The 24,415-nt window shown below is 59.8% G+C and overlaps 1 protein-coding gene across 2 annotated transcripts; it reads right to left on the reverse strand.

Moving 5' to 3' along the window:
• Positions 1-298: 298 nt before the first annotated feature.
• On the reverse strand, positions 299-22,703 carry SDC1 (syndecan 1). Of its 2 annotated transcripts, none has more exons than XM_055327042.1 (5): positions 22,379-22,703; positions 3,971-4,052; positions 2,580-3,058; positions 1,851-1,986; positions 299-1,722 (listed from the first exon to the last, which is right to left on the reverse strand). In XM_055327042.1, the coding sequence occupies exons 1-5, from the start codon at positions 22,442-22,444 to the stop codon at positions 1,553-1,555; spliced, it is 933 nt and encodes a 310-aa protein (XP_055183017.1). In that variant the 5' UTR covers positions 22,445-22,703; the 3' UTR covers positions 299-1,552. The 2 variants fall into 2 exon arrangements, with proteins under 2 accessions (XP_055183017.1, XP_055183018.1); XM_055327043.1 differs by lacking the exon at positions 22,379-22,703 and adding an exon at positions 20,643-20,764.
• Positions 22,704-24,415: the final 1,712 nt, after the last annotated feature.

Raw genomic sequence — 24,415 nt, forward strand, 5'->3', positions numbered from 1 at the left:
CAGCTTCTCAAGCCATTTCGGAGACGGTGCTTCAAGCCTGACAACACAGAAATCTCTACCAGGCATTATATAACCTTGGTTGGACCTACTGACCTCCAGAAGAATTTCAGCAAAGACAAAAAACAAAGAGCAAACAAACCAGAGGGACTCTGGCCCCAGAATCCCTCCCCATGGGAAAGATAAAGGCACAGAGTTTTTAGCCAAGTTTCCCAATATCGTTTGTGTTTAGAGAGCAGGCTGGTCACGTCCACACGACCAGCACAGAGAGAAGAAGCAAAGGCAGTAGAGTTCACATGACTACTTTATATTAAAGTTTATTACATTTGGAAAATCTACTGTACAGGGAAAAACCCATTGGATTAAGTAGAGTTTTGCCAAAAGCAAAAGACTATCACTCTTTGGAACATTCCTGATTCCAGCCCAGGGCAGGGCCACAGGAGCTAATCAAAGGTGAACCTGGTCCTCTGTGGATCAGCTCCGTGCCAGGTGTGCCCAGACCCCTCTCGTCGCCTTCTGGAGGAAAAGTGTCCCCCAGAGACTTTTTCTCTGGGGGACCAAAGGGAGGGCTGGGTCCGTAGGAGGTTCTCTGGGCCCACTGCCACCTCTCCCACCCGACGGTCCTCTCTCTCCTCGGTCCCCAGCCAGAGGTGCCAGGATTCCATTCTCACGCAGCTCCCCCATATGACAGCGGCCTGAGCCATGGCAGTGGCCCCGAGTCCATGGGCATAGGCCTGACCGCTCCTGAGGCAACTGCCCACGGCAGCCAGGACCAGCCAGCCCACCGCCCAGCCACAGACACACATTCCATACCCTGTTGCACACGTGAGTGACAAAATCAGAGACAACACACAACATAGGCCTATATGTTGGCTTCCAGATTTGGTTCTCCTAGTTTAAAAAAAAAAAAAAAAGTCTTAACCCTGGATGCTTGTCTCCTCGCCGTAGATTAGGGAAGCAAGATGGGAGTAATTGAATCAACTTACTTAACTTACCGCAGAAGTAACAAAGTCTACTGGGCTATGAACAAAGAAACTAGAGGAAACATGTGCAAAAACAAGTTGATATCTAAATGAGACCTCCCCACAAAACAATGTGAATCTGGTGGAGCTCTGCACTCCTCTCCCCGCCACTCGGGGGGGAGGGGGACGGGGGGCGGGGGGTAGAAATGCCCCAGACCCTTGGTCTCCACCAGCAAGTGCTACAGATGTGCCAGCCCTCAGCCAGCAGGCCCATCCAGGGGTGAAGCAGCGGAGTCCCCTTTCTCTCCAGAGTTGGGTCGGGGAGGGGCTGGGCTGCTCCAGGTAGGAGAAACTGAGTCAGAATGAGGAGATGCCAGGTGCTGGCTGTGGTGGAAAGGTCACGCGCGAGAAAGCCCCTGCGCCCAAGTCTCCAGGCAGAAGTCAGAGAAGCAGAGTCGAGAGCCCCCAGCGTGCCCCGGAAGTCCGTGGGCAGGGAGCTGGGGAGGCGGCATGGTGGCAGGGCCTGCAGTTCTTCATGGAAGAGGCAAGTGGGGGCCTAGCAAGTGGCAGGGGGAGGAGGAGCCCAGTCCCCATCAGGCATAGAACTCCTCCTGCTTGCTGGGCTTCTGGTAGGCTCCGCCGTTGGCTTGTTTGGGCTCCTCCAAGGAGTAGCTGCCCTCGTCCTTCTTCTTCATCCGGTACAGCATGAAGCCCACCAGGCACACGGCGAAGATGAGCCCCACGAGGCCTCCAGCGATGACCCCTGTGGGAGGCAGGGAGGCCAGCTCAGCTCGGTGCTCCTCCCGGTAAACAGCCAGCCCCCCAACACCAGGCAGCCCTCCAGGTGGCCGCGGTCAGACCCCCCCCCACCACCACCTGAAAGAAACTCACCTCCCAGCACTTCCTTCCTGTCCAGGAGGCCCTGTGAGGCCCCCGTGGCCCCACGGTCCACTGGGGGTTGATTCCGCTGGTCAGGGTCCACAGCTGTCCCGGCCGTGTTTTCCCCAGATACGTCAAAGGTGAAGTCCTACCGGAGGCAAGGGACAGTCTCAGGCCAGGGTGGGCCACTGCCGGCGGCGGCATCCACATCCAGTTTTATTTCCGAACCCAGAAGCAGCTCGGGCTTCCCTGGTCACTGCAGCCACCGGCTCAGACACACCGAACCCAGACCTCCTGAACCCCAAAGTCAGGCACCTCTCATCGTATCACCCCAGACCCTGGCTGGACTGTGGCAGTGACGTCACACCGAGTCATACAAAGCAACAGGTATTTATATGAAAATAAATAGGCTCGTGTTCATGTTAAGTGTAAGATCGCCACGATTAGAAGACACAAAGACCCGGTAGAGCCTTTACAGTCGCTCGCTTCAGTGTGGGAAGGACTGCTCTGCTCTGCTCTCAGGTCTAGCCTGGCCCGCCCTGGGCTTGGCCCTAGACGCAGGGAAGGTGGGACCTTGTGATCCTTCCTCACGGTGGGGAACAGGACATGCTTATGGGACACAGGCTGTTGGGTGTGCCAGATGAGCCAGCCAGCGCCCCTCAGCCCCCCGCACTGTGCTCCACCAGGTAGCAGCAGCCACCCCCGGCCCAGGAGACACAGGGGACCACAGCGGGCACTCACCTGCTCCCCGGAGCCCTCTCCCGCTGGGAGCTGAGTGGAGACTCCGTCCTCGGCGGCCCTCTCGGTGGCAGAGGGACCTCCGTCCTCCACTCTCGGGGTGTGAGGGTCGAGCTGGCTGGGTTCTGCAAGAACCGAGATCTGATGGTGGTCAGGCTGCGCGTCCCTGTGGGGATGGAAGGTGGCAGGGCCCTGGGCCGTGGTGGCTCTGGCGGTCGAAGCCCTGTGAGTGGTGGGGTGCGGCGTGGTCTCGCTGGAGGGGTGGGCAGTCTCCTTCTCCCGGTCGGTGAAGCCGGGCTCCGCCTCTGCCACGAGCACGGCCTCTCCCCCCTTGGGGCCCTCTCTGGTCAGCAGGATGGACGTGGAGCTGTCGATGTCATCCGCGCCGGTGGGCTCCTGAGCTGTGGGCGTGGCCGTCAGAAGTGCCAAGTCCTTCCAGGTGGACGGGGTCTGCTGTGACAAGGTGATGTCCTGCAGAGCACCTGGAGGCCCAGAAGCAGAGCTCGTTGGAGCGGGGAAGGCCCAGAACATCTGGGGCAGCCGAGCTCACCCGGGCAGGACGGAAGGGACACGGGCCCGCACTCCGACCAGCAGAACAAACCCTCTCGTGAGCAGCTGGTTCCCCAGGGTAGAACCAGCTGAGGCTAAACTCAGCTTTGGAAATTAGAGCTGCTCTTTCTCCAGCACGTGCCTGGGGACAGCGTGGTCCCTGGTGCCAGGACACATCTAGGCCATCAGGGAAGGAACCTTTCCTGTGGCTGCTGGAGCCCACTCCCTGGGTGGGGAGCCTGAATGCCCAGTCCCTGGCACACACACCTCTCTGGCCTCCTCCCTATCCACCTGCCCTCTCCCCAGAAAGGCCCAGCCCCCCAAGAACAGAGGCCTGTGCCCCACCTTCCAGCTCCCAGGCCCCTACCTTGGCCACTCTGCCCACTCAGCCCTCTTCCAAAATCCTGCTGAAGATCCCCATCCCTGGGAGGCCTCTCTGATCACCCCTGGCTCAAGGACTTCACTCCCCCAGGGAAAGGGGAAAGAGGGCGAGATGAGGGAGCATCACGGAAGATCTACACCCCACTAGGCTGTGTTACTTTATATCTCCCAAAAGTCTTACAAAGTCAAGATACATTCCCATTTTACAGATGAAGAAATAGAAGCCCAGAGAAGTCCACCTTTTCAAAGATTGCCCAGGGAGTTAGGAGAATAAGAGCCCAAGTCTCCCCAACAAGGCCCCCAGGGCCTCCTGGAACCCCAGCATTCACTCCTCCAGCCCATACATGCCTTCTCCTTGCAGCGTGGACCCCACTCTCTTCCCTAGCATCACCCTCCAGGCCCAGCCAGGGGGCTGCCTGCCTGCTACCTCCAGCTCACGGCCCACTGCCGTCACGTCCACTCACCTGCACCGGAGCCAGAAAAGTTGTCAGAGTCATCCCCAGAGCCATCTTGGTCTTCGGGGGGCACATTTGTGGCCACAATTTGCTAGAAAAGGATCAGAAAAGGGTATGAGTGGAGGCTTGGCTGAGGCCCTGCTACTCTGAGGTCCCTGTCCTAGACAGCTGGGTGAGCCGCCCCCCTCCACACACACACACACACACACACACACACACACACACACACACAGCACAGCACAGGAAAGACACCTGTGTGTTTGGCTCTAGGACCCTCAGCTCGGGGCAGCCCTCTGATCCCCCACAAACCCCTGAATGATACGACGACACAGCCCTGTGCTGGGGGTGCAAAAACACATGAGAAGGGGCAGGGTTCTTGCCCCAAGAAGCACAGTCTGGTAAGGGAGCCCCAGACCTCCTAGAACAGCAGCAGAAGATGCCATTACTGGGAACAGAGGCCGCAGCCCCAGTGGGACCTGTGAGCTCACCCGACACTGAAATCAGGTCTTGGGGCCATCAGGGTCCAATACTGGGATTTTTTAGAGCTCCAGAAATAATCCCCCAGTAACCTGACTCCAGAGCGGCATTGTCCAAGCATGCTGGGCATCAGGGTATGGACATCGAGAGCCTCCCGGGGGAGAGGTCAGGGATGGTCACAGGAGGAGCTGTGCTGAGGCAGGGCTGCCCGCAGAAGACAGCCCCAGGCCTGGCCACACTGCGTCTTCCTGCACCTGGCCTGTTTTCTCATCCATGGGAAGGACTGGGTCCAGACCCCCTTGGGGAAGGAAGGACAGGGTGCCCTTTAGGCTGGGGACAGATGACACTGATCTAGAAGGGGTCCTGCACTCAGGAGGCACCGATTAATGGGCTGCTGGCCTGGTAGGGACCTGTGTGCAAACAGCTGTCTCAGCCAGAACAAAAACTGAATAAAGAGGCAGAGCAGCATAATTCAGAGCACACGGGTTTAGAGAGCCCCTAACCTCAGCCACACTAGCCGAGTAAATCTCTTATAGCCTCATTTTATAGTCTCTCCATCTGTAAAATGGGGGCGGTAGTAATACCTACATTCCAGGATAATTGCAGAAATTCAGTGAGGTCATGCACATGAAGAACCTAACAGAGCCTTGGCCTGCAGAAGGCCCCCGACCTATGGCAGCCACTGCTCTAACCTGGGGAGCGAGAGCCGCTCAGCATGGATAAGAGGATTCTGGTGCCTGCGGAAGAGATGGGATGGAGGCGGTAGGGTTTCAGAAGAGCGGCAGGACGGGGCCAGGTGACAGGAGGCTCTGCATAGACTTGTCAGAGGCAGGCTCTGGCCCAGGCAGCAGGCCTCCTCCGGCCGAGAGGCCTCGCCGGGTCCTGGCCACAGGCCACAGAGCTTCACTCTTGAATGGAGCAGAGCAGGGAGGGACAAGCAGGACCTTTGGCCTCCTGAGGCTGCCTGGGGCAGCGCTGGACCAGGTGGAGGCTTGGCGGCCAGGGGCTCAGGTCAGAGGGAGGCTTCAGACACGTGTAGAAACCACCAGGCTAGAAATACCACTGAGCTTCCTCTGAAAGTACAAAACCCAAATACCTCTCCCCTCACCCCCAAGAAAACGGTTCTGGCCCCAGAAAGGCCTGTCTGAGCTCTCATGGCCCATCTGAACGAACTCCCGAACTCCCGTAGTCTGGGCCCTCCACCTGCACCTCAGGCCACATCCTGCCTGCACTGGCCCCAGGTGGTGCTGCCGACACCTGTCCCGTCTCCACGGAGCTTCGAAGCTGCACTCGCCTCCCCTAAGCCCGTACCCTTCAGTAGCAAAGAATACTGCTCACCAGGCAGAGAGTGGGTACCCCACCCCAACATGCATGCCAGGCCCCAGCAGACGGATTCCCACCAGGCACCTTGCCTGGGGGCAGGGGAAGCAAGTGTTCAGGGGACCCCCACCCCTCCAGTGCTTCCACCTGCCATCACGACTCCCAAGGAGGCCCCAGAGGATGAGCAGAGCAGCTCTCCCAGTGCACCGACTGCGTCCCGGAGAGGATGCTCAACGAGGAGCATGATCAAGCCAGAGCAGCCTCAGCCGCGGAGCAACGAGAGCCAAATCCCCCAGCAGAAGCCAGAGTCTGGGGTCCAGGCCGTACCCCACAGGTGAGGCGAGGAGGCCTGCGGATAACCCAGTGCAGCGGGACCCTGTCAACCTTGGAGGCAGACGCCAGGGAGGCCCAGCCTCTCACCTACACGGAGAAGCCCCAACAGGTTAGCAGTTTCCCAAGAACGGGGCCTCTTTTCGCCACCAGATAAGACTGTGGATCTGCCCAGTCCCTAAAAACAATTTGTTCCATCAACTGGGCTCAGCTTATCCCTGTGCGATCTTGTTTACACAACAAGCTCTTGAGCAAATGCTTTCTCTGCTGAAACCAGCTCCCTGGCCTCAGGGCAGCCCCTCCCCTCTCGGGGCTGGGTCTCCACCAGGGGAAGGGCTGCAGTGACCTCCTGCTCCCCTCCAGCTTGAACCTTGGTTGAGGACCTCAGGTCCCTGGGGAGGAATCAGCAGAAACTGCTCGGTCTGAACTTGGATCACTCGGTGCCCGCTGACTCTGGCATTTTGGGTGAGACTTCCAGTTTCACTTAGGCAGCTATGCTAAGGGCCTGTGGCCAGCTGCCCGAGACCTCCTGCAGCGCTGCCTCCGCCGGGGGTCCCTGCAACACCATGTGGCCACAGCCCCTGGGGCTGCTTGGGGACAGGTTGGCCCAGCTTGGAACCCACCTCAAGCAGCCTGGGAAGGTAAAGGCAGGCCAGCTCACACCTTTAATGGGGCTCCTTAGCCTGTGCGAGTCCTAGAAAGATCTACTTCTCATTGAACAAACCGAAACCCTTGTAGTAAGACCTAAACGTTCACACGTTCTGTTTGCTCAAAGTAAGGGCCAATCTGCTCCCTCCACACCCACAGCACAGACCCTTAGAAGCCCACTGGCCAGGTCTGGCTCTAGTGGAGGGCGGGGGTCATGGGGCAGACACAGGGAGGCTGGGGGACCCGGAGTATGAGAGGAACTTGGCCCATCTCCATCTCTGCCACCCTGGTCTGTGGCCACACCCGAACTGCGGAAGGGCTGGAAAGGGGACCCAGGTCAGGGCTCCAGGGGAGCAGGAAAGAGCGTATGAGAAACTGAGGCCTTCTTGGGCCCTGGAAACACTTTCTAGACCTTTCCACCTTTACCCTTTGGGGCAGGCAGGCCCGAGATTAGCAACTCCCACAGATGAGGAACTGAAAACAGACAAGATGAGGGACTTGCCCAAGGCCACCGAGCTGTGGCCGCACGTGCTCTCCTCACCTGCCCGGCTCTCTCCCTCTCCGGCCCCAGAAGACCCCGTGGCTGGCCCATCTACTTTAAGATGCCTGTCTGTGCTCGCTTCCGTAGCACAGATCCCAAGAGGCCAGTCTGGTCAGCCCAGCCATAAGGGATGAGGGGGCCTACGGGATGAGAGTATCACAGGTAAGAATACCTGAGCCCTACCCCAGCAGCCAAGGGGATCAGGGTGCCAGCCCACATCGTTTCTGAGCCACCAGGGGCTGGAAGTCTGCATCGAGCTGCCACCAGCCATTCCCAGGAACAGATCAGGAGTCTGTGGGCAGAGGAGCTTCAAGAAGGCAGAGCCTCAAGCTCAGCCCTCCCTGGCCAGAGAGAGGGCCTCTGTCCTTGGCAACATCCATCTGAGCAGCCCCCTTGCCCTGGCCACCCCAGGGGCCTGGAGCCGTGTGGAAGCATCCCTCCGAGGCACCTAGAGGACAAGGGCTCCATGGCTGGGTCACAGGTCCCACCCTTTGTCCACGAGTGGACATCTCGGAGGGGTTCAAGTGCAGACGGTGGACCCGGGGCTTCTAACTCTGGACGAACGGAAGAGGCGCCTGTCCACCTGCTCCCTGGACTCCCGCCACCCCATCAATGGCAGCCAACACATCCAAAGACCTGTGGTCTCTACCCCACACCCTGAATCACTAACCATGTGCCCCCTGCTGCCTGACCTATGTGATGGATGAAGCACGAGTCCTCCGGGAAGCAATACTGAGTTCACTGGATGGTGCTGCTCTTTCAACCACACGCTGCTCCAAGTACAGTATCGGGGAAGGGGTTACGGACGGGTGTTAAACTGGGTCCTTAACATCAAAAGGATCACCATCCAGGGGCTTTGGAGAGAAAAGACATGGTCTGGTCCCGGTCCTGGCAAACTCCCAGGGCACACAGCCAGGAGCCCCACCTTGGGCTTCCCAAAGGGAGACTGGGGCACAGAGGGTCACCCTCTGGGGACCCTGGGGCTGGGCCCTGAAGCCTCCAGGCAGACCTAGAGAGAGTAAGACAATGCTTGGCCCCAAGTCACCAACCTTAACCATGCTGGGGACCTCAGAGCGAGGCAGGCTCACTCATCCAGCAGGAAAGGAGGTTCAGGTATCTGTTGGCTGTATTTGTCCCAGTGGGGCGACAAAGCCCGGGCAGCTGAGCCAAGTCACTGAGTCCACAAGCCCTACTAGTGTCCAGGGAAGCCAAAGATAAAGAGGCTGGCCATGGCCTTTCCTAAGCAGCCAGCCTTGGTGCCAGCTTTGGGGCTGTTGACCTGAGGGAACCCGCTTCTCCTATCGCTCCCACCCACTGAGGTCCCACGAGGCTGCAGGCATGCTCAGGAGGGTTAAGAGAGTCACAATTTTCTTTTTAAAGAAATCCTTACCCCCCTCAGTTTCTTGGTCAGATCTCTGGAACTAAGGAAAACGAGCCCCCTGCCTCCGCCCCAACACATCCCCCCAGAGTTCATAATGCCTAAGGCCCGAGGCCTCCGCTACAGAACCCTAGCGTATACCCCCACCTATGTCTTAAGATGCCAAACTGACCCAAAGTGACATGCAAACCACTGCCTTTGTCCAGGCCAGGGGCTCTCTTCCTCAGCGTCCCTGAGCATCACCAGGAGACGATCAGAGGTGAAGTCTTCTGAGCTCCATCCCCGAGGCTGACTCAGTGGGTCTGGGACAAAGGCCCAGGGCTCTGGTGTTGAACAGAGTCCCCGCTCTCCTGTGGTGGTATGCAGACTCTACGTGGGGAACAGTAACCTAGACAGGAAAACATCTAGCCTGGAGTTGCCCAGGACCTGGGCTCTGGGGGAGGCCAACCCTACAAAGGTCCCAAGACGCTCACTCAGGTTGTGCTCAAAGAGGCGGCACCAAATAGCAACAGACCCCCGTAAACAAGCCCTGGGGACGAAGGGACCCAAGATGGCTCTGGAACATTCTCTACCTTTCTGATCCATCCGCTCTCCACACACAGTACACCAAGTGACTGCCTCGTCTGCAAAAAAGCTAAGCGGAGCTAAGGAAATCCTGAACTTGCAGAGGCACGGGCCCTCCCACTGCTAGCAGCACACGCAGCAGCGGACAAAGCCCAGGCTGCGTCCAGCCCGCCCTGCCGGCCCAGGGCTGCAGGACCCCGTGGTATCTCCTATCTTAGGCCTGAGGCACTGACCTGGCAAGAGGGGTGGGACCCCCGGGAGGGGGCAGACCAGGGAGGAGAGCAGGGGCTGCAGAGCCTCACTGCAGCCTTTCAGGGACACCTGCCTGTCCAGGGAAATGGGGTGGGAGATGGGGGGTGGGTGGCAGGGGAAAGAATGTTGCAGAACACGCAGCCCCACTCCTGCGGCTCACCGAACGCCTGGGGCCCTAAAGCAGGGGGTTTGTGACTCTGCTTTCCTCACCGGGGGCATCATTTGTACCCCCTCCTCTAGCCCTAGCTAACAAGGCTTATGCATGGACCTAAGGGGCCAGGCCAGGCAGGTCACACCCAAAGCATCTCGGACCAAGAGTCTCACGGAAAGGACCAGAGCCAGGGGAGGCGGGGGGGCCTGACCAGGGTGGCTGGCCCCGGGCAGTCCTAGCTCCACTGTTCCCTTGCCAGGGGACCTGGGCATCTCTCTGCCTCTCTCTAGACAACAGAGGGGGCTTGGCTAGACCCTCAACTCCTTAGTGCTCTAACGGGCTAGGCTGGGACGTGGGAGCAGTGCCCCCAACTCCTTGTCAACGGGGCCAGAATGCTATAGGGGTGCTGCGTTGGCCATAGACAGCCAGGTTAGGTGGGAGGGGCAGGACTACAGGCCACGGCCAGGAAGATACCGGCTCCCTCCTGGCCCAGGATATCAGGGTGCCGGCAGATAAATCACTTTCTCTCCAAAGGCTTCTTTCCTCACTTAGAAGCTCAGAGAGACGTGCTTAGGGCACTGAGAGGCACAGATCTCCCCAGCTTTGGCCTCAAGACCCTGAGGACCCCACTTCAGATGACTCCCAGGGGGGTAGGGGCCCCACCAGTGCCTCAGAGAAGCATCAGCATTTCCAGCCTGACAGGCACGGGGACTTATCAGCTCAGTGTCTCTCTGCCAGAACCAAGTCAAGCTGGGACTTGCAGAGGGCATGATGGGCATGGCCCAGGGCGGCAGGGGCCCAGGGAACAGCAGCAGGGTGACAGGGGGCTTAGTTGGCCTTCACCCTGAGCAGCCATGAGGGCACCTAGGCCCCCAACCCCCATCAGCACTTCTACTGGCAGGAGCACCTTGCAGGGGACCTCCTAGGCATATAGCCTTCCCCGCAAACACGCACACAACCCACCTGAGCTGTCCCTACCCTGCCACTCGGACGCAGAACTCACCATCTAGGGGATTCCAGGGCAGGGCCAGGGTGCAGGGCAGCATCCGCACTGAGCTTTAAAGTAGCCCTTTGCAGCAGCATTTCCCATGGCACTGAATGTTGGGCTTTATGATGGGACGCCTGAGGTCAAGGTCACAGAGCCCTTTGCCCTGGCTCGTTCTGCCCAACTCAAGTACCCGAGAGGACAAGGTTGTGTTGGGGGAGGACGGACCCTGGCAGCCAGTGCCAGGCCCAAGGCCTGAGCCAGGGGAGAGCTGCCACCAGCACCCCATACCCACCCCTCCACCGAGTTGGCGCCCGCTCACAGCCCACGTGCTGGGACTTGTCTCGGAAGGGCCCAGCTGACGCTGGGTGTGGGGCTGCAGAGCTGGAAGACCAGTTCCTCTGCTTTCCCCACCTGCGAAAGCCCTGGGCTGGGCGCTGAGCAAGGCTGCCGGCCTGGCCCTGCCAGCCTTTGTGGCCGGGGCCGCCCTGGGAGTCAGACAAGAGATGGCCAGGGGGAAAGTGACCAAACCCAACACCAGGAAGACCTGGGTAGAGCCTGGGCTCTGTGCCCAACTTACTGGATGACCTTGGAAAAGACCTCGCTTCAAGTTCCCCATCTGTCCATTGAGTGACAGCAAGGGGACTCCTAGTTTCCAGTCCATGGCTGGGAGGTCAAGGCCTGCCCCCAAGGGGCTGGCCAGGTGCAGCGGCTCCAGCAGAGCCCACCTGAGGGGTACACCACAAACACGGCATTCGGCAGGGGGAGGACCCACCATGGCAAGTGGGGGGAAGGGCACTTGACCAGGGTGACTCGGTGTCATTGCTCTCAGCTTCCCAAGGGTTACGGCCTAGGCAGCACGATGGAGATATTTCAAATCAAGACGACTCTGGGATGGCAACTGGCAACCCATGGGGACAAGGGAGTAGCTGAGGCCTCCAGAGGCTTGCCCCTCCCCAGCCCTGGCTGGCCTAACAAGACAGCTAAGACCAGAAGCTCAGGGTACGATTCCCCACCCAGCCATCACAGGTGCCCCCTTGCACTCCTCCCTGGCTGATTAACCTCCAGATTCCACCAGGCTTGGGGGCCTGACACTTCTGGCACATGGGCTTCTAGAGACACCCTCCCCCCTACTCTGTCTAAATAAAGTATTGTCACAAGTTTCACAGACGCAGAAACTTGTAGCTTGCTGCACACCTGCAACTAGTCAGGGCTCCAGCTGCGAGTGTAAAGAACAGGAGCACTTCATCACCCAAATTTACCCAGTCAGTGTCCCTGCAGGTGCAGAGCATCCTCTTTAAAACACCTCTGGGAAAGGAAGGAAAAAAAAAAAACGACCTCTGGGAAGCCTATCCAGTACTAGTCACTCACACTAGAGTATAAAGCACTTCTACATGGGGGGAGGGGCCCATTCTGGAACTGGGGCAGTGTGGGTGGGTAGGAGCTATGGAAGATGGGAAAGGATTACAAAAGAGAAGCTGGGAGATGCCAAGAGCAAATTTTTAACCTGTGTCAGAATACGGTTGCCAGCCAAGCCCCATACCCAAGAAAGACTCAATTGCTTTTGTTCCCACTTTGAGCTACAGACATACATGGCTGCTCCTCCCACTTGCAGAAGAACGGGCTGGCCTGGGATAAAGTACAATTCAGACTGATTTGTACTTCAGACTGCTGGCAGCCCAAAGACACAGGAAGGGCAGAGTGTCCTCGAAAGAGTCCCATGGGGGCACCCTGGCAGGGTGGAACTGGGAATTTGGGGCCTGAGCAACCCAAGGCAGAATTTTCATGAAGACCAGATCTGAAGAGGCTGGGCTTGCGCCCCAGCTTATTGGTGGAATCTCACCTCAAACAGAGGCAAAGCAGCCTCAAGGCCCTCGACTGTCAACCTAACACCGCCAGGGGCCTCCTGATGGCTGGAAGGCTCCCAGAGCCCCCCGTGCCCAGCGCCGAGCTCCAGGCGGTAGCAGCATCTGCACACAGATGCTAAGGCAACTGAAGGGAGGCTATGGATACAGCCTTGGTCTTCGGAGCTTGGAGTCACCCGGGACAGGCAGGGGCCGTAACACTGCACCCAGGGCCCAGGGACAGTCAAGGGTGGAAGTAAGAACCTAAGGCTTTTAAGCTGGGCTGGGCGTTACTCGAAAATACTCAATACTCAGGTATTGAGAAATACCTGAATTAGGCCTTGCGGAAAAAAAATAGTTATTAGGGCTAATATTTATTGTGCACCACGTGCCAGGCACTAATCTAAGCACTGGAGCTGAATTAATCTTCACAATAACCTAAGGTGCTAGTACATAGCCATCCTCCAGATAAAGAAATTGAGGCAAAAGGGACAAATCATTAGTCCAGGGCTCGGGACCAATGAAGGGCCAGGCAATCGGCAGGCCTGCTGTTAACCACCGTCAGTGAGGACCACGTGGCTCTCTCACCCTCAGGAAGAAAAAGGCCATCATTTCCACGGGAGGTGGCACCAGGGCAGCGCAGAAGGAAGGACCATAGAAGTGGGGCCTCCCCGGCACCCGGCGGTGGTCCAGCAGAGCCGAGCTCCCTCTCCAGGGTGACCTTCAGTCTGCAGCCCTGCAAGCCACTGCCCCCCACAGGCTAGGGCCCTGCTCAACTGGCCCGAGCCCCTGCCCAGGTGCCTGGTGTCTGGCCGTCTCCCCCTGTCCCCCCTGGCCCAGCCCACACCTCCTTGGGGTCAGGAGCCAGCCCCTGGCCGAGGCTCAGGTAAAGGAGAGGAGAGTCTGGCCTGCCGGTGAAGACTCTTTCTGAGAAGGGGCCAGGGCCATGTTTTCAGACCCTGTGACATCAGCGCACCGGAGTCAGACCAGCCGGCCATTCACATGAAGTGACTGCACCCCCAGGCCAGGTCAGACTGTACTCCTATCGCTGCCACTGCCACCAGGGGCTCTCCCCAGGGGACTCCCTACACAGTCTGCCTCCAAACTTCCCCTAGACTTATTCCTCTTGAGCCCAGGCAAGCAAAGGGCTCTCAATCATGCCACATACATTACTTCCTAGGGTCTTTTCAAAAGTCCTCCGAGGCATAAGAAAATGCCCACTTTACAGAAAAGTGAGACTTAGGGGGGCAGGTAAAGAAACATGCCCAAGGTACCCGGGGAGGATGTGATGGAGCCTGGGGATGATCTGAACTCCACCGGCTTGCTCTTCCCAGCCTCCACAGGACACCTCTCGCTGCTCTGTCCCCAGTCCCTGGTGACACTCACCTATGCCGACTGGCCAGCCAGTTCTAGATCCCACCTGGCGTCCCGGGCCCCACAGCTTCAGGACCCCGGAACCTACCCCAAGCATTCAGGCTCAGGCTGCTGGCGTTCCACTGGGAGGAAAGGTGGACCAGGGTGTCCCTTGGATGCCCAGCCCCCAAGTAGGAGTCTGGAAGCAGGGCCCTGTTCTGCAGCGGGTAGAGGGGAGGGTGGCCGAGATCGCAGGTTCTCTGCTCCTCACACCATTCCCAGGACCCAGAGCTCAAGGCCTTCCCAGGACCTTACAACCAGGATGACCCCAGGGAAGCTTTACAAGCATGCTCCTCCTCCACGGCCCCCCTCTGCAGGGTACCCCGAGCCCAGTGCCTGTGAAAGGCCAGGGAGAGGAGGCAGGGGCAGAGTCTGAGGAGCCCCCTTTGCCTAGGTGTGCCCACTGTCCCAGCCCACAGGCCCTGGCCAGCCTGGAGGTCTTCCTGCCCAGGCGGTCCCCACATGGCACCCTGGAGGAGATGTGGTCACCACAGATGGCAGCACAGCGGCCCAGCAGTTCTCTCTGGGAGAAGGTGGAGCGACGTCAGCCCCGGCCACAGTCTCCGAGGCTCCCGAAACACCCGCAGCCTGGGGCCCTGCGAGCCCAAACCTGATCATGCATCTGTCAGGGACACTCCCCGGAGATGGGACTCCAAGGCCCCGGACGGTCTCTGGGGGAACAGGGATGCTGACAAGCCATGGAGAGGAAAGCCATGGCAGCCTCTGCACCTGACACTGTCAGGTCCCCGAGCAGGCAGGTGAGGCCCCGGGCGTCAGCGGCCACTGTGGTGTGGGTGGCACGGAACCAGCAGTCCTCAGGTCCCCCAGGGCCTCCCGCTGCCCGGCACGTGCTAGGTCTGGGGTGGACGAATGCGCCCAGGTCCTCCAGAAGCTCCCTCCTTACCGCCCCACATTCAACCCACCCAGGGCCAGAGGGGACCCAACAAGGGCTGGCATGGCCACAGCAAGTGCCAGGCAGCCCTAAGTGGGAAAGCCTGTGGGTTCAATGTCACTGTGGCAGGACAGCTCTCGTAACACCACTGGAGGTCAGTGGTGCCCACCAATGGTCCCGGAGCAGGCCTGACCGCCTCGGCCACCCCCACTGCCCCCAACAGGGCACCACCACCCCTGCCACTCCCCGTGGCCAGGAAATGACCTGCCTTCTGGCCTGAGCTTCTCATCAGAAACTGCCGCGAGATTCTGGGATGAAGGTGTTCTCGGTGAATGACCTTTACAGACACTGCTCCCCTGGCCTGTCTGCACAGACCAACCCTCCTGTCTGGTCTGGTCCCAGTTAACGGCCACCCTCTCTTCCACCCGCCCCTGGACCAGGGACGAACCACTCCCCACCTGCACGGGGCTATGCACACGGCAGGCGCCCAGGCTCTAGGCTTTAGATCTGGTCAAGTCTGGGAGGGCTTATGACCCTCAGGGGTTAAGGAAGAACTCTCCTGGGCCAGCAGGAACAGAGATAGGCCCCACCCAGATGCCCACCAGTCCTGTGACACAATAGGACACCACGAATCACCCGGATGCATGGAACACCCCAATGCAGGACGATCACCTCGGCTTCTTTGCCCCCTCCCCCCATTTCACAGATGGGCTCACTGAGGCCAAGACAGGCTGTTGCACAAAGTCACTCAGCAGCAAAGAGGAGGGCCAGAGCTGGAAGGCAGGTAGCAGAGCCTTAGTCAGCCCCACTGGGCTGCTCCCCACCCCATGCCTGGCACACAGTGGGCCCATGGTCAAGACTGGTTGGGTGAGTGTCAGGGGAGGATCTGTGGGCCTGGCACCATGACTCAGCTGACAAGTGGAGCGATAAACATGCCCGCCTGCCCCACTGCCCCAACCTGCCCGACATGACTTCCGTTCCTGCTGATGAACGGACCTGGGGCACATGGCCAGGATGCCTGGGCGTGTGCAGAACATCACCAAGTCTGACCTTGCCCGGGGTCCCCTGTCCACCTCTGGTTCCCACACTGAGCTCTAAGTCCACCTCCTCCAAGCAGCCTGCCCTGCCCTCCACCCCCACAAATGACTCCTCAGCCAGGGAGTGTCCCCTCAAGTTCCCTGAAAAGAACAGCGGAGGACCCTAAGCCCCAGCCAAGTCCCCTATTGCCACCTCCACCCTCCCCAGGACAAGGTCTCTCTGCAAGCACATGGCCATCAGAGCGGAAAAAGGGAAAGGAGATGGCTTGAGCAGATGGGAGAACTGAGGTACAGAGCCAAAGACCTGTCCAGGCCAGTCAGGGCCTAAGCTGGGACTAGGAAGGATGGGTGTCCTGGCTGCCCTTCTCTGTAGGAGCAGCTTCCAAAGACTTTTTTTTTTTTAAAGATTTTATTTATTTATTCATGAGAGACACACAGAGAGAGAGAGAGAGAGACATATAGGCAGAGGGAAAAGCAGGCTCCCTGTGGGGAACACAATGCAGGACTTGATCCCAGGATTATGGGATCACGACCTGAGCCAAAGGCAGACGTTCAACCACTGAGCCACCCAGGCACCCAGTCCAAAGACTTCTAACACCAGGGATAGAGGAACGTCCGATTGCAGCTGAAGATGAAAAAGTCCACCAGGAGAGGAGAGAGAGGGGAAGATCACTCCCTGGCTTCTCAAGAGGAAGCTGCAGACAGGTGGGAACCAGGTTCCCCCCAGAAACAAGACTGCAGCCAAACCAGCAGGAGAGCCCAACAGGGAAACAGAGTCAGGACCACCCAGGCAAAGCTCAGGTGTAGCTGCAACCCATGCTGCATGTCCACCCCCCGACACCTGCACGTATGTACACACACACTCACACACACGCAGCCTCTAGTGGGGCTGCCCCCCCCTCAGGGGCCTCACTAGAGTTTTCCCTGCACTGAAGGCCAGGGAAGCAGCAGCCTGTACCTACAAGGAGGCAGTCCGTGAAGCCATAAACAAACACCAGGAGAAGAGAGACCTTCAAGGAGCCCCAGAGGCAGGAGGGGGTGCATCCAGAAGCCTCCACGCACATGCATCAGCAGGAAACATCACGAGCAGACAGGCGTGTCAAGGAGCAGCCCTGGCCACCAGCCTTCCCCTCTCCCTATCCGTGGTTGGTCCCAAACCCAAGATTGACCACTGCACTCCCTCCCCGCGCCCCTCTGGACACCCTGGCTCCCTAAACCTGCATAGCACCATGGGCAGCAGGACTTTCCAGAGCAAGCTCAGCCCATCTCCCCTCAGCACCTACCCCCCACCCCCGCACCCCCATCACCGCCTCACTCCTCTGGGTCCCAGGGCACCGGTACAGGGAAGCCAACTAGGTGCCCCTGCCTCAGGCCCAGAAATACAAGGGGCCTTCTAGAGCCCCCTCCGCCACCAATGGTAGCTCCCCGAGGACAGGCAGGAGCAGTGCCTTTATCCACACCGAGCTGGCGTCCCAGGGCTGGTGCAACGATTGGAAGTCGCACAGCTGCTGTGGTGACCAGGGGCGTGGGGCCTTGCCTTTGGGGCCTCACACGTGCCTCCCTGTGTTAAGGGACATGCACATGCCTGCCCTCCGTGGGCACTGTCAGGGTGCTCCCCAGCCCGCGCACAGGGAGGTTCCAGAAGGCACACTCCCGTCTGAAGCCCAACGTCTGCTGGAACAGCTGAGGGAAATGACACCGTGCTGAATCTGTTCCAGGGCGCAGGATCCTGGCGCCAAAAGCCCTCTTTCCACAGACTCCCTTAATCCCATTCCTTCTCTCTAGACACTCTTAGGCAGGCCCTCAAGGGGGGGTGGGCTTTCAACCCCAAAATCCAAAATTGGTTGTTGAAAAGAAGGAAGAAACCAGGAAATTGTTTGTTCTGTAAAACTAGCAGGGATCCAGGGCTAGAAATCATTTAACGACCCATTCTCCTCAGGGCTACTCCTGCGGGGAGACCTAGTGTTGGGGGGGGTGGGCAGTAGGGAACCCAGCACAGGAGCCAGGAGTCCTGGATATCTGGTCACTTGGGTGGTACCATGGTGCCTGCCTCCCAAGCTTAAAAACGTTTCTATTAATCCCACAAATGTTCCCCTAGTGCCTAAGATAAAACTCAGGGCAGACTGGCTGCTGCCCTGGGGACAAGCACGCAGGCACCATCCAAACACGGGGACACTTGCCCCAACAGGCCACTGTGCACCAAGCCGAGGACATATGGTCCCTGCACGGGCATCAGGAGCACATCCCACCCTCATCTCCTGGGTCCCACTGTTTCCTGACCTCGGCTTCTGGGAGTAACTCTTGCCTGTCCCTAAGCCACTGGGTGAACTCAACCCAAGCCCAGGATTGCCAATGCTCAGGGTTCGCCTAAAGGCACTGTTCAGGCCAGCTCAGCAGCCCAGCCCAGTGCCCCCTCCATCCAGCCCATGCACCCCCACGGCTCCCTAGAATGCAGCAGCAAACACCCACAGGGCCTCCTAGGGTTCAGGCAGCCTCCTGTGCAGGGCTTCACTGGGGAGACTCGACAGCCCATCCATCCATCCATCCATCCATCCATCCATCCATCCATCCATCCATGTCCCACCCATGTGCCCTCACAGACGTACAAATCCTGGTTCTCCCGCATCAGGGGCTCCCCTTGGAGGGGCTCACTTCTCTAGGCCCCATCCACAAAAGCAGGGCAACGACATATATCGTAAAGGTTTGGGGTAAAGATGAAATAAGAATAGGAGAAAAGCATTGGGCGCTCAACAAGTAAAGGTACCAGGAATTCTCTCGACAGCTCCCTTTCTCTCCGGCACTTTCGTTTCCAAACCCTTTCAAAGTGCTCCTTATGGAATGAATATGCAGTGACAGAAAGAGGCAGGGAGAACAGGTATGATGTCCGCTGTTCAGAGGACATCGAGACTTGGGGGTGAAGTGACTCACCCAAGATTACATGGTAAATTAGTGGCAGGGTTGAGGCTCGGTCCTGGGGCTCTACTGCATCCAAAGCTCTTTCTGGCCTGCCAAACAGTATGGGCGCACGCGGAAGGGTGCACTTCAATCCAAATAGAACATGGGGAAGAGAACAAGGGGCCTTCCTATCAGGATTTATAGCGAGTTAGCCTTGCCAGGCCCAGGCGACCTGGGACTCTCAAGTCACTTACAACTCAAGCCAGACGGAGGAACTCAGAACCTGGGGTCATCGGGTGCCTCCTCCCAGAGGTCATTCACACCTGTCCATCGAGAGGGCCTGTGGGCACTTCTAGGTACTATCAAGGACGCTGCAGAGATCTCAGCGGGGTTCACGGAGGCAGAAACTGTGCGCACCACAGATCATGAACATTACTCACAAGTGAGACTCTCACTCAGCTCTGAAAACTCAGCGATCATTCTAATGAAGGTGACTCGTGTCCTAGTACTGCTGGAGAAAAGTGCAAATTAGAACTCAACAGGAAAGCTGCTTGCTACACTTAGGCCCAGAACTGTCACCTCGGGCTGCGATCCCAGATGGAAGAAAAGAGCAAAGCAGGATGCAGAGTGTACCAACGTGGGGGCGCCCGGGACAGGGAGCAAGGTGCTCTTCGAAGCACAACCAACCTGGGAGATTAAATGCCTAATGTGACACAGTGACAACAACGAGGACCCTAGCATCCCCAGATTAGGTTATGCTTAGTATTCTTTTGTTAATAAAGGAAGGAAAATAAATATTGCAGAGAGACCTGCCCAAAATAAGAATATTTCTGAGGTTAATATGGATTCTTAGCTCACTAAGAAAACCTGGATACCAAGGATACCTCGCTCCCAAGGGATTTCAGAATCCGAAACTCTGCAATAGGAAACAGTCCTCTATAACATACTACAAAATTCAAGCTTTTCACTAATTCTTTCCAGGCCTCTCTCCTTTCTCATCCCTCTCCCCACCAATCTCAGTTAATGAGGTTTTATTGGAACCCACCATGAGCCACAGGTAGAGACTTAAAACAGCTCCACCCTCCTGGTGGAGCTGAAGCCAGGAGTGACATCACCTCTAGAAGGCTCGGAGCCCAGGAGGAGGCAGTTAGCGCCTCCCCCCCACCCACCCCCACTCCGCCAGGCCTTTGGGAAATGTCTCTACTAGCCCCCATAATTAGGGCAAAAAGGGATTTTATGCCTTTCAAGAAAGAGAAAAGGGAAGGAGAGGAAAACAGCAAATAACTATTCCAGAACAAGCAATTTTTCTGGCGTGGAAGAAACAAAAGACCACAAACACACACACACAGAGAACCCTTTTTAGACAAACCTGTTCTTGTCTCTTGGGAGTGGTTTCAAGCAACCTCCTGCCCTAACAGCCTTCCCTTGTCCATTCAAAATCAGGTGCCCAGGATCACACCCTACCTCACCGGTCCCCAGGGGGGTTCTGATCTGCTTCCCACTGGGACCAAAGTGGAACCCTGGGAGAGGACCAAATCTCTGCAGCCTAGAGACCTCCTCCTATTTTAGGCAAACCCCATTGCCTCATTTCTTTTAGGAAGGGCGGGTGGGGGGGTCCTCTATGCCACTTGATTCCCACTTTTAACCCAACAGGGACACCCATAGTAGGAGGGAAAAGGCAGGACTGGGAAAGAGAAAACACACTTTATAAAAGTAAAAAAAGAAAACCTGAGCTCCAAGCCAAGGTCTAACCCCAAAGCTTAGTGCTCTCAGGCTCCACTCAGCCACCCCCTCCAGGAAGCCCACCCACCACCACATTCTAAGGAGACTCCCTCCTTCCATCCTTTCCCTCTTGAGACTCAACTGCCTCCCAGTCCTGAGTCTCCCTCTGTAACGTGTCAAAGTTTCTAGGCCAAGATATAATGCCTCCTCCTACTGCGGCATGTGCCCTTACCCAGTACACAGGAAACTCTGGGGGGTCGGGTCCACACAGAACCTCACAGCCCATCTGCCTCCCCCATGTGAACAGGGGCTCTGGGATCCCAGCTCACAAGGCCAGCTTCAACCAAGGTGGGCAGAAGAACCAGCAAGTGCATTCCTCCCCATTCTGGCTGGAAATAGGTGGAGAACCCACCTCAGCAGCCTCCGCTGAGGCCCACTCTTGGGCCTGGAGGGGGGGGGCAGCCAGGGAAGGCGGGCCAGGTGGCCACGGAGGTAAGCCACACACCTCCACTCCCCTCCCCGGTTCGAGACAAACTCTGAGTCTCGCAGAGGCTGCGACCTAATCAGAGAGGAAGCCAGATGCCAGCTTCCTGGACCCGAGAGCCAGGAATGCACCCGAGAGGGCGCTCAGAAATCCTATCTGTCCCCATGGCTCCCCCGGGCTGGGCACCCTCCGTCCGCAGCTCCAGCTGCTCAGCAATTCCAGAGGCGTCGGGGACCCTGCTCGGGCTTCAAACGGTCCCAGACACAGCCGTCGCCTGGAAGCCCGGGGCAGCGCTTCTCAGAGGGGCCTGGGCAGCCCCGCACCGGAGCCAGACCCTGGAGCGCCCCGAGAGCGAAGGGAGAGCCCAAGGGCGGCTCGCGGGGCCGGCGTCGCCGAGCCTCGCGCAGACGCCGCTTTCCCGGGGGAGGGCCCGGCCCCCGCCCACGTGCCTCCCGACCCGGGCTGGCCGCGCGGTCCAGATGGGGTGGCCAGAGCCCGCCACGTCCGGAAGGGGACGAGCCCCGGCCGCCCGCCCCGTCCCAGGGGTGGCTGTGGGGCTGGGCGGACGCGGGCAGCCGGGGCCGGCGCTGACACCTGGCGGCCGCCCAGGTCCCGGCCCGCGGCGGGCGGCGCCCAGGAAAGGGTTACAGGGGCCGAGAACAAAGCGCCCCCGTTGGGAAGGCGGGCTAGCGGCCGGCGGCGGGCGGAGATCACTTTCGGGGGCCCTCGGGGTGCCCTCTGCCGGCCCCCGTAAGCGGGGCCCCGCGCCTCCCCGGCGGTGGGTGCTGGGCTCCTCCCCAAAGCCCCCCCCCCCCCCCCGCCACATTTGCCCGTCGCTGCCCCCGGTCCCCGGGGCGGGCCGCGGACCCGCCTTCCCCGCGCGCGGCCGCAGCACAAAGCCCGGCCGGGGGGGAGGGGACGGGAGGGGAAGGGCCCTCCCGGGTCCCCCCGCCCGGACGCCGGCCGGCACCGCGCGCCCTCCGCGGGCGGCACAACTTCTGCGGCCCCGAAGTTGGGTTCCCGCGGGGCTCCGGCGTCCGGGGGCCAACTTCCCGGAACCCCCGCCGCCGCCGCCGCCGCCGCGCCCCCCGGCCCCTCCGCCAACGCGCCCCCGCCGCGCCCTAACCCGGGCCGGGCGCTCGGGCTCGCCGAGCCTGCGGGCGGGGCGTCGCGGCCGGGGTCGCTGCACCCTCCCGGGCCGCCGGCGGGAGCCCCGGCCGCTGCGGCGCCCCGAGTGCCCGGAGGGGAGCCGGCGCCCCCGCAGGCTGGCGGGCCCCGGCGCGGGCTCCTCTCCGCGGGGCGCCCGAGCACCCCCCCCCCAGCGCGGCGCCCACCGACGGCGGCGGCGACTGGGGCGCGAGCCCGGCTCTCGGTCACCGCCCCGGGCCCGCCCGGCCAGCGCGGGAAGGCGAGCCCCGCTCCCCTCCCCCTCCACGTGCCGCCGCGGCTCCCGCCGCTCCCCGCCCGGCCCGGGCCGCACTCACCGGGAGAGCCGGCTGCAGGCGCAGCGCCAGCGCGCACAGCCAGAGCCACAGCGCCGCGCGCCTCATGCTGCCCGGGCCGGCGGCGGGAGCGCGGGGGCTGCGGGGGTCGGGCCGCCGGGTCGCTGCCGCCGCACCCTCGGGCGATGCCCCGCGCGCGGCTGTCTCCGGCGAGGCTGCGGGACCCGCTGGCTGCAGTCCGCTCGCGGCCGCCCGATTCCTCCGCGCTCGCCTCCCGCCCGCACCGCTCCCGCCGAGCTCCGCCTTATAATAAACCCACAGGCCCTTAGCCGTTGCAAAAACTAGCCCCCCACCCCCAGCTCGCCGGGTCTCGGGGCCAGCCCAGTCCCCACCCCCGGGACCCCGCCCCCTGAGCCACCCAGCCCGGCCCCTTGGAGCGCCCCGCCCCCGGCGCCCTGGCCCCGCCCCCGGCGCCCTGGCCCCGCCCCGCCCCGCCCGCCGGGGAGAGCCTGCCCGCCGGGAGAGCCTCGCCCGCCTCCCGAGCTGCGGTCCCCACGGGTCGTCGGGCGCCGCGTCTGAGCTCCCCTGCTCCCGGGTGGCGGGGTCCGAGGCGCGGCCCCCTTCCGCCCTGGCCCAGGATAGTGGGGCGCCGTCCGGGAGGGCGGCGGGAGGGGCGGGCGGGGCGGGCGCGGTCTTAGACTGCGGGCACCGGTCTGCAGCGCCCTCTGGCGTGGGCACGGAGCGGCCTCCAGGTGCGTTAGCCTCCCCACGTCCCGGCCGCTGAGCTGTGCTGGGGGGGGGGGGCGCGAGGCGATGGGGCCCTAAGCCGATGGAGCCCCCACCTCCGGCTGTGCGGGAGGGGTCCCGAGGACAGGTTCCCGCATGCCCTCGCCTGCTGCCAGCACTCCAGAAAGAGCTGGAAATTTGGGGCCTTACTTTGAACAGCAGGACAGGCTCAGGACGCGCGGTTAAAAAAATAAAAAAAAAAAAAAACTTTCCTGTCTTTCTGTAGAAGACTGCCCTCTCTCTGCGTCCTCTGAGCTAAGTGGAAAAACAAACGGCCTTCTTCCCGGGTGGGCCCTGCCCTGGCCTGCACATCTGAGGAGCACCGCTTGAGCTCTTGCTCCTCGGTGGTTCCCCAAGAGGCCCTGGACCTCCGTGTTTCCAGCACCAATCAGGCACCTCTGTGCAAAAAGGCGTCGAAGGCCTATGGGTGTAGTGCAGATGGCCTTGAGAGAAAAGGGAGGAACCTGCCAGGCCCTGCCTGCAATCTGGTAGGCGGTAGAGATGGTGCCAGGCGACCTTCGAACCTGGACCTGGAGACCAAAGATGGCATCTTCCTCACCCATCTCTCCGGGCAGTGGGCAAGGGCAGGCCTCAGTTGCCCTGAACTGGGCACCAAGAAGGCTGCCTCTCAACAGTCCCCAGTGTTTCTCTTGAAAAGATGTACACCTTCTTGGATCTTGGTTACACAGGCAGGGACAATCCACTGTAGGCCTCTGGGTTCTCCACCCACCCGGCAGGTCTACACAGCCTCCTGCATCCCCAGCTCAGCCGCATTTCCCTAGCAGAGCCCTGAAAGGTGATGCCATGGAACAGTACGCAGCCCTGTTCTTGTCCCTGCTCTGAATACCTGTTTGATCTTGGGCAGTTCCCATTCTGGGGTGTGTTTCCCCAGGTCTGTCTTTGGAGGATGATAGATCCTCATCAGGGTTTGGGGGGAGGCCTCATGTGGGGTCCCTGAGTGCCTTGGTATCACGGATCATTCAGTGGGGTGGCAGCAGGCAGTGTCTCTCTGGGAGCTCAGGGAGTCGTGGTGGGTTAAAAAGCCCTTTTAGTAGAAAGGCTGTGTGTCTCCCAGGGGAGCTGGCTCCACGGGTCTGAAGTCAGTTCACTAGTCCTTTCAACCCAGTGTGGAGGAAAAAATAGGTCAGTTTGGAATCTGGCTTTTTTCTACTGCACAAAAAAGAAATTTGGGGTGGTGGTGGGGTTTGATGAAGTCTTTTCAAAAATCACCAGTTTAGTGGTTCCACATTACATCTGCCCCCAAATCAATGAGTATTTCTTTGGGCAGACCAG

This window comes from Nyctereutes procyonoides, unplaced genomic scaffold (genome assembly GCF_905146905.1).
Source record: "Nyctereutes procyonoides isolate TBG_1078 unplaced genomic scaffold, NYPRO_anot_genome, whole genome shotgun sequence".
Lineage (NCBI taxonomy): Eukaryota > Metazoa > Chordata > Mammalia > Carnivora > Canidae > Nyctereutes > Nyctereutes procyonoides.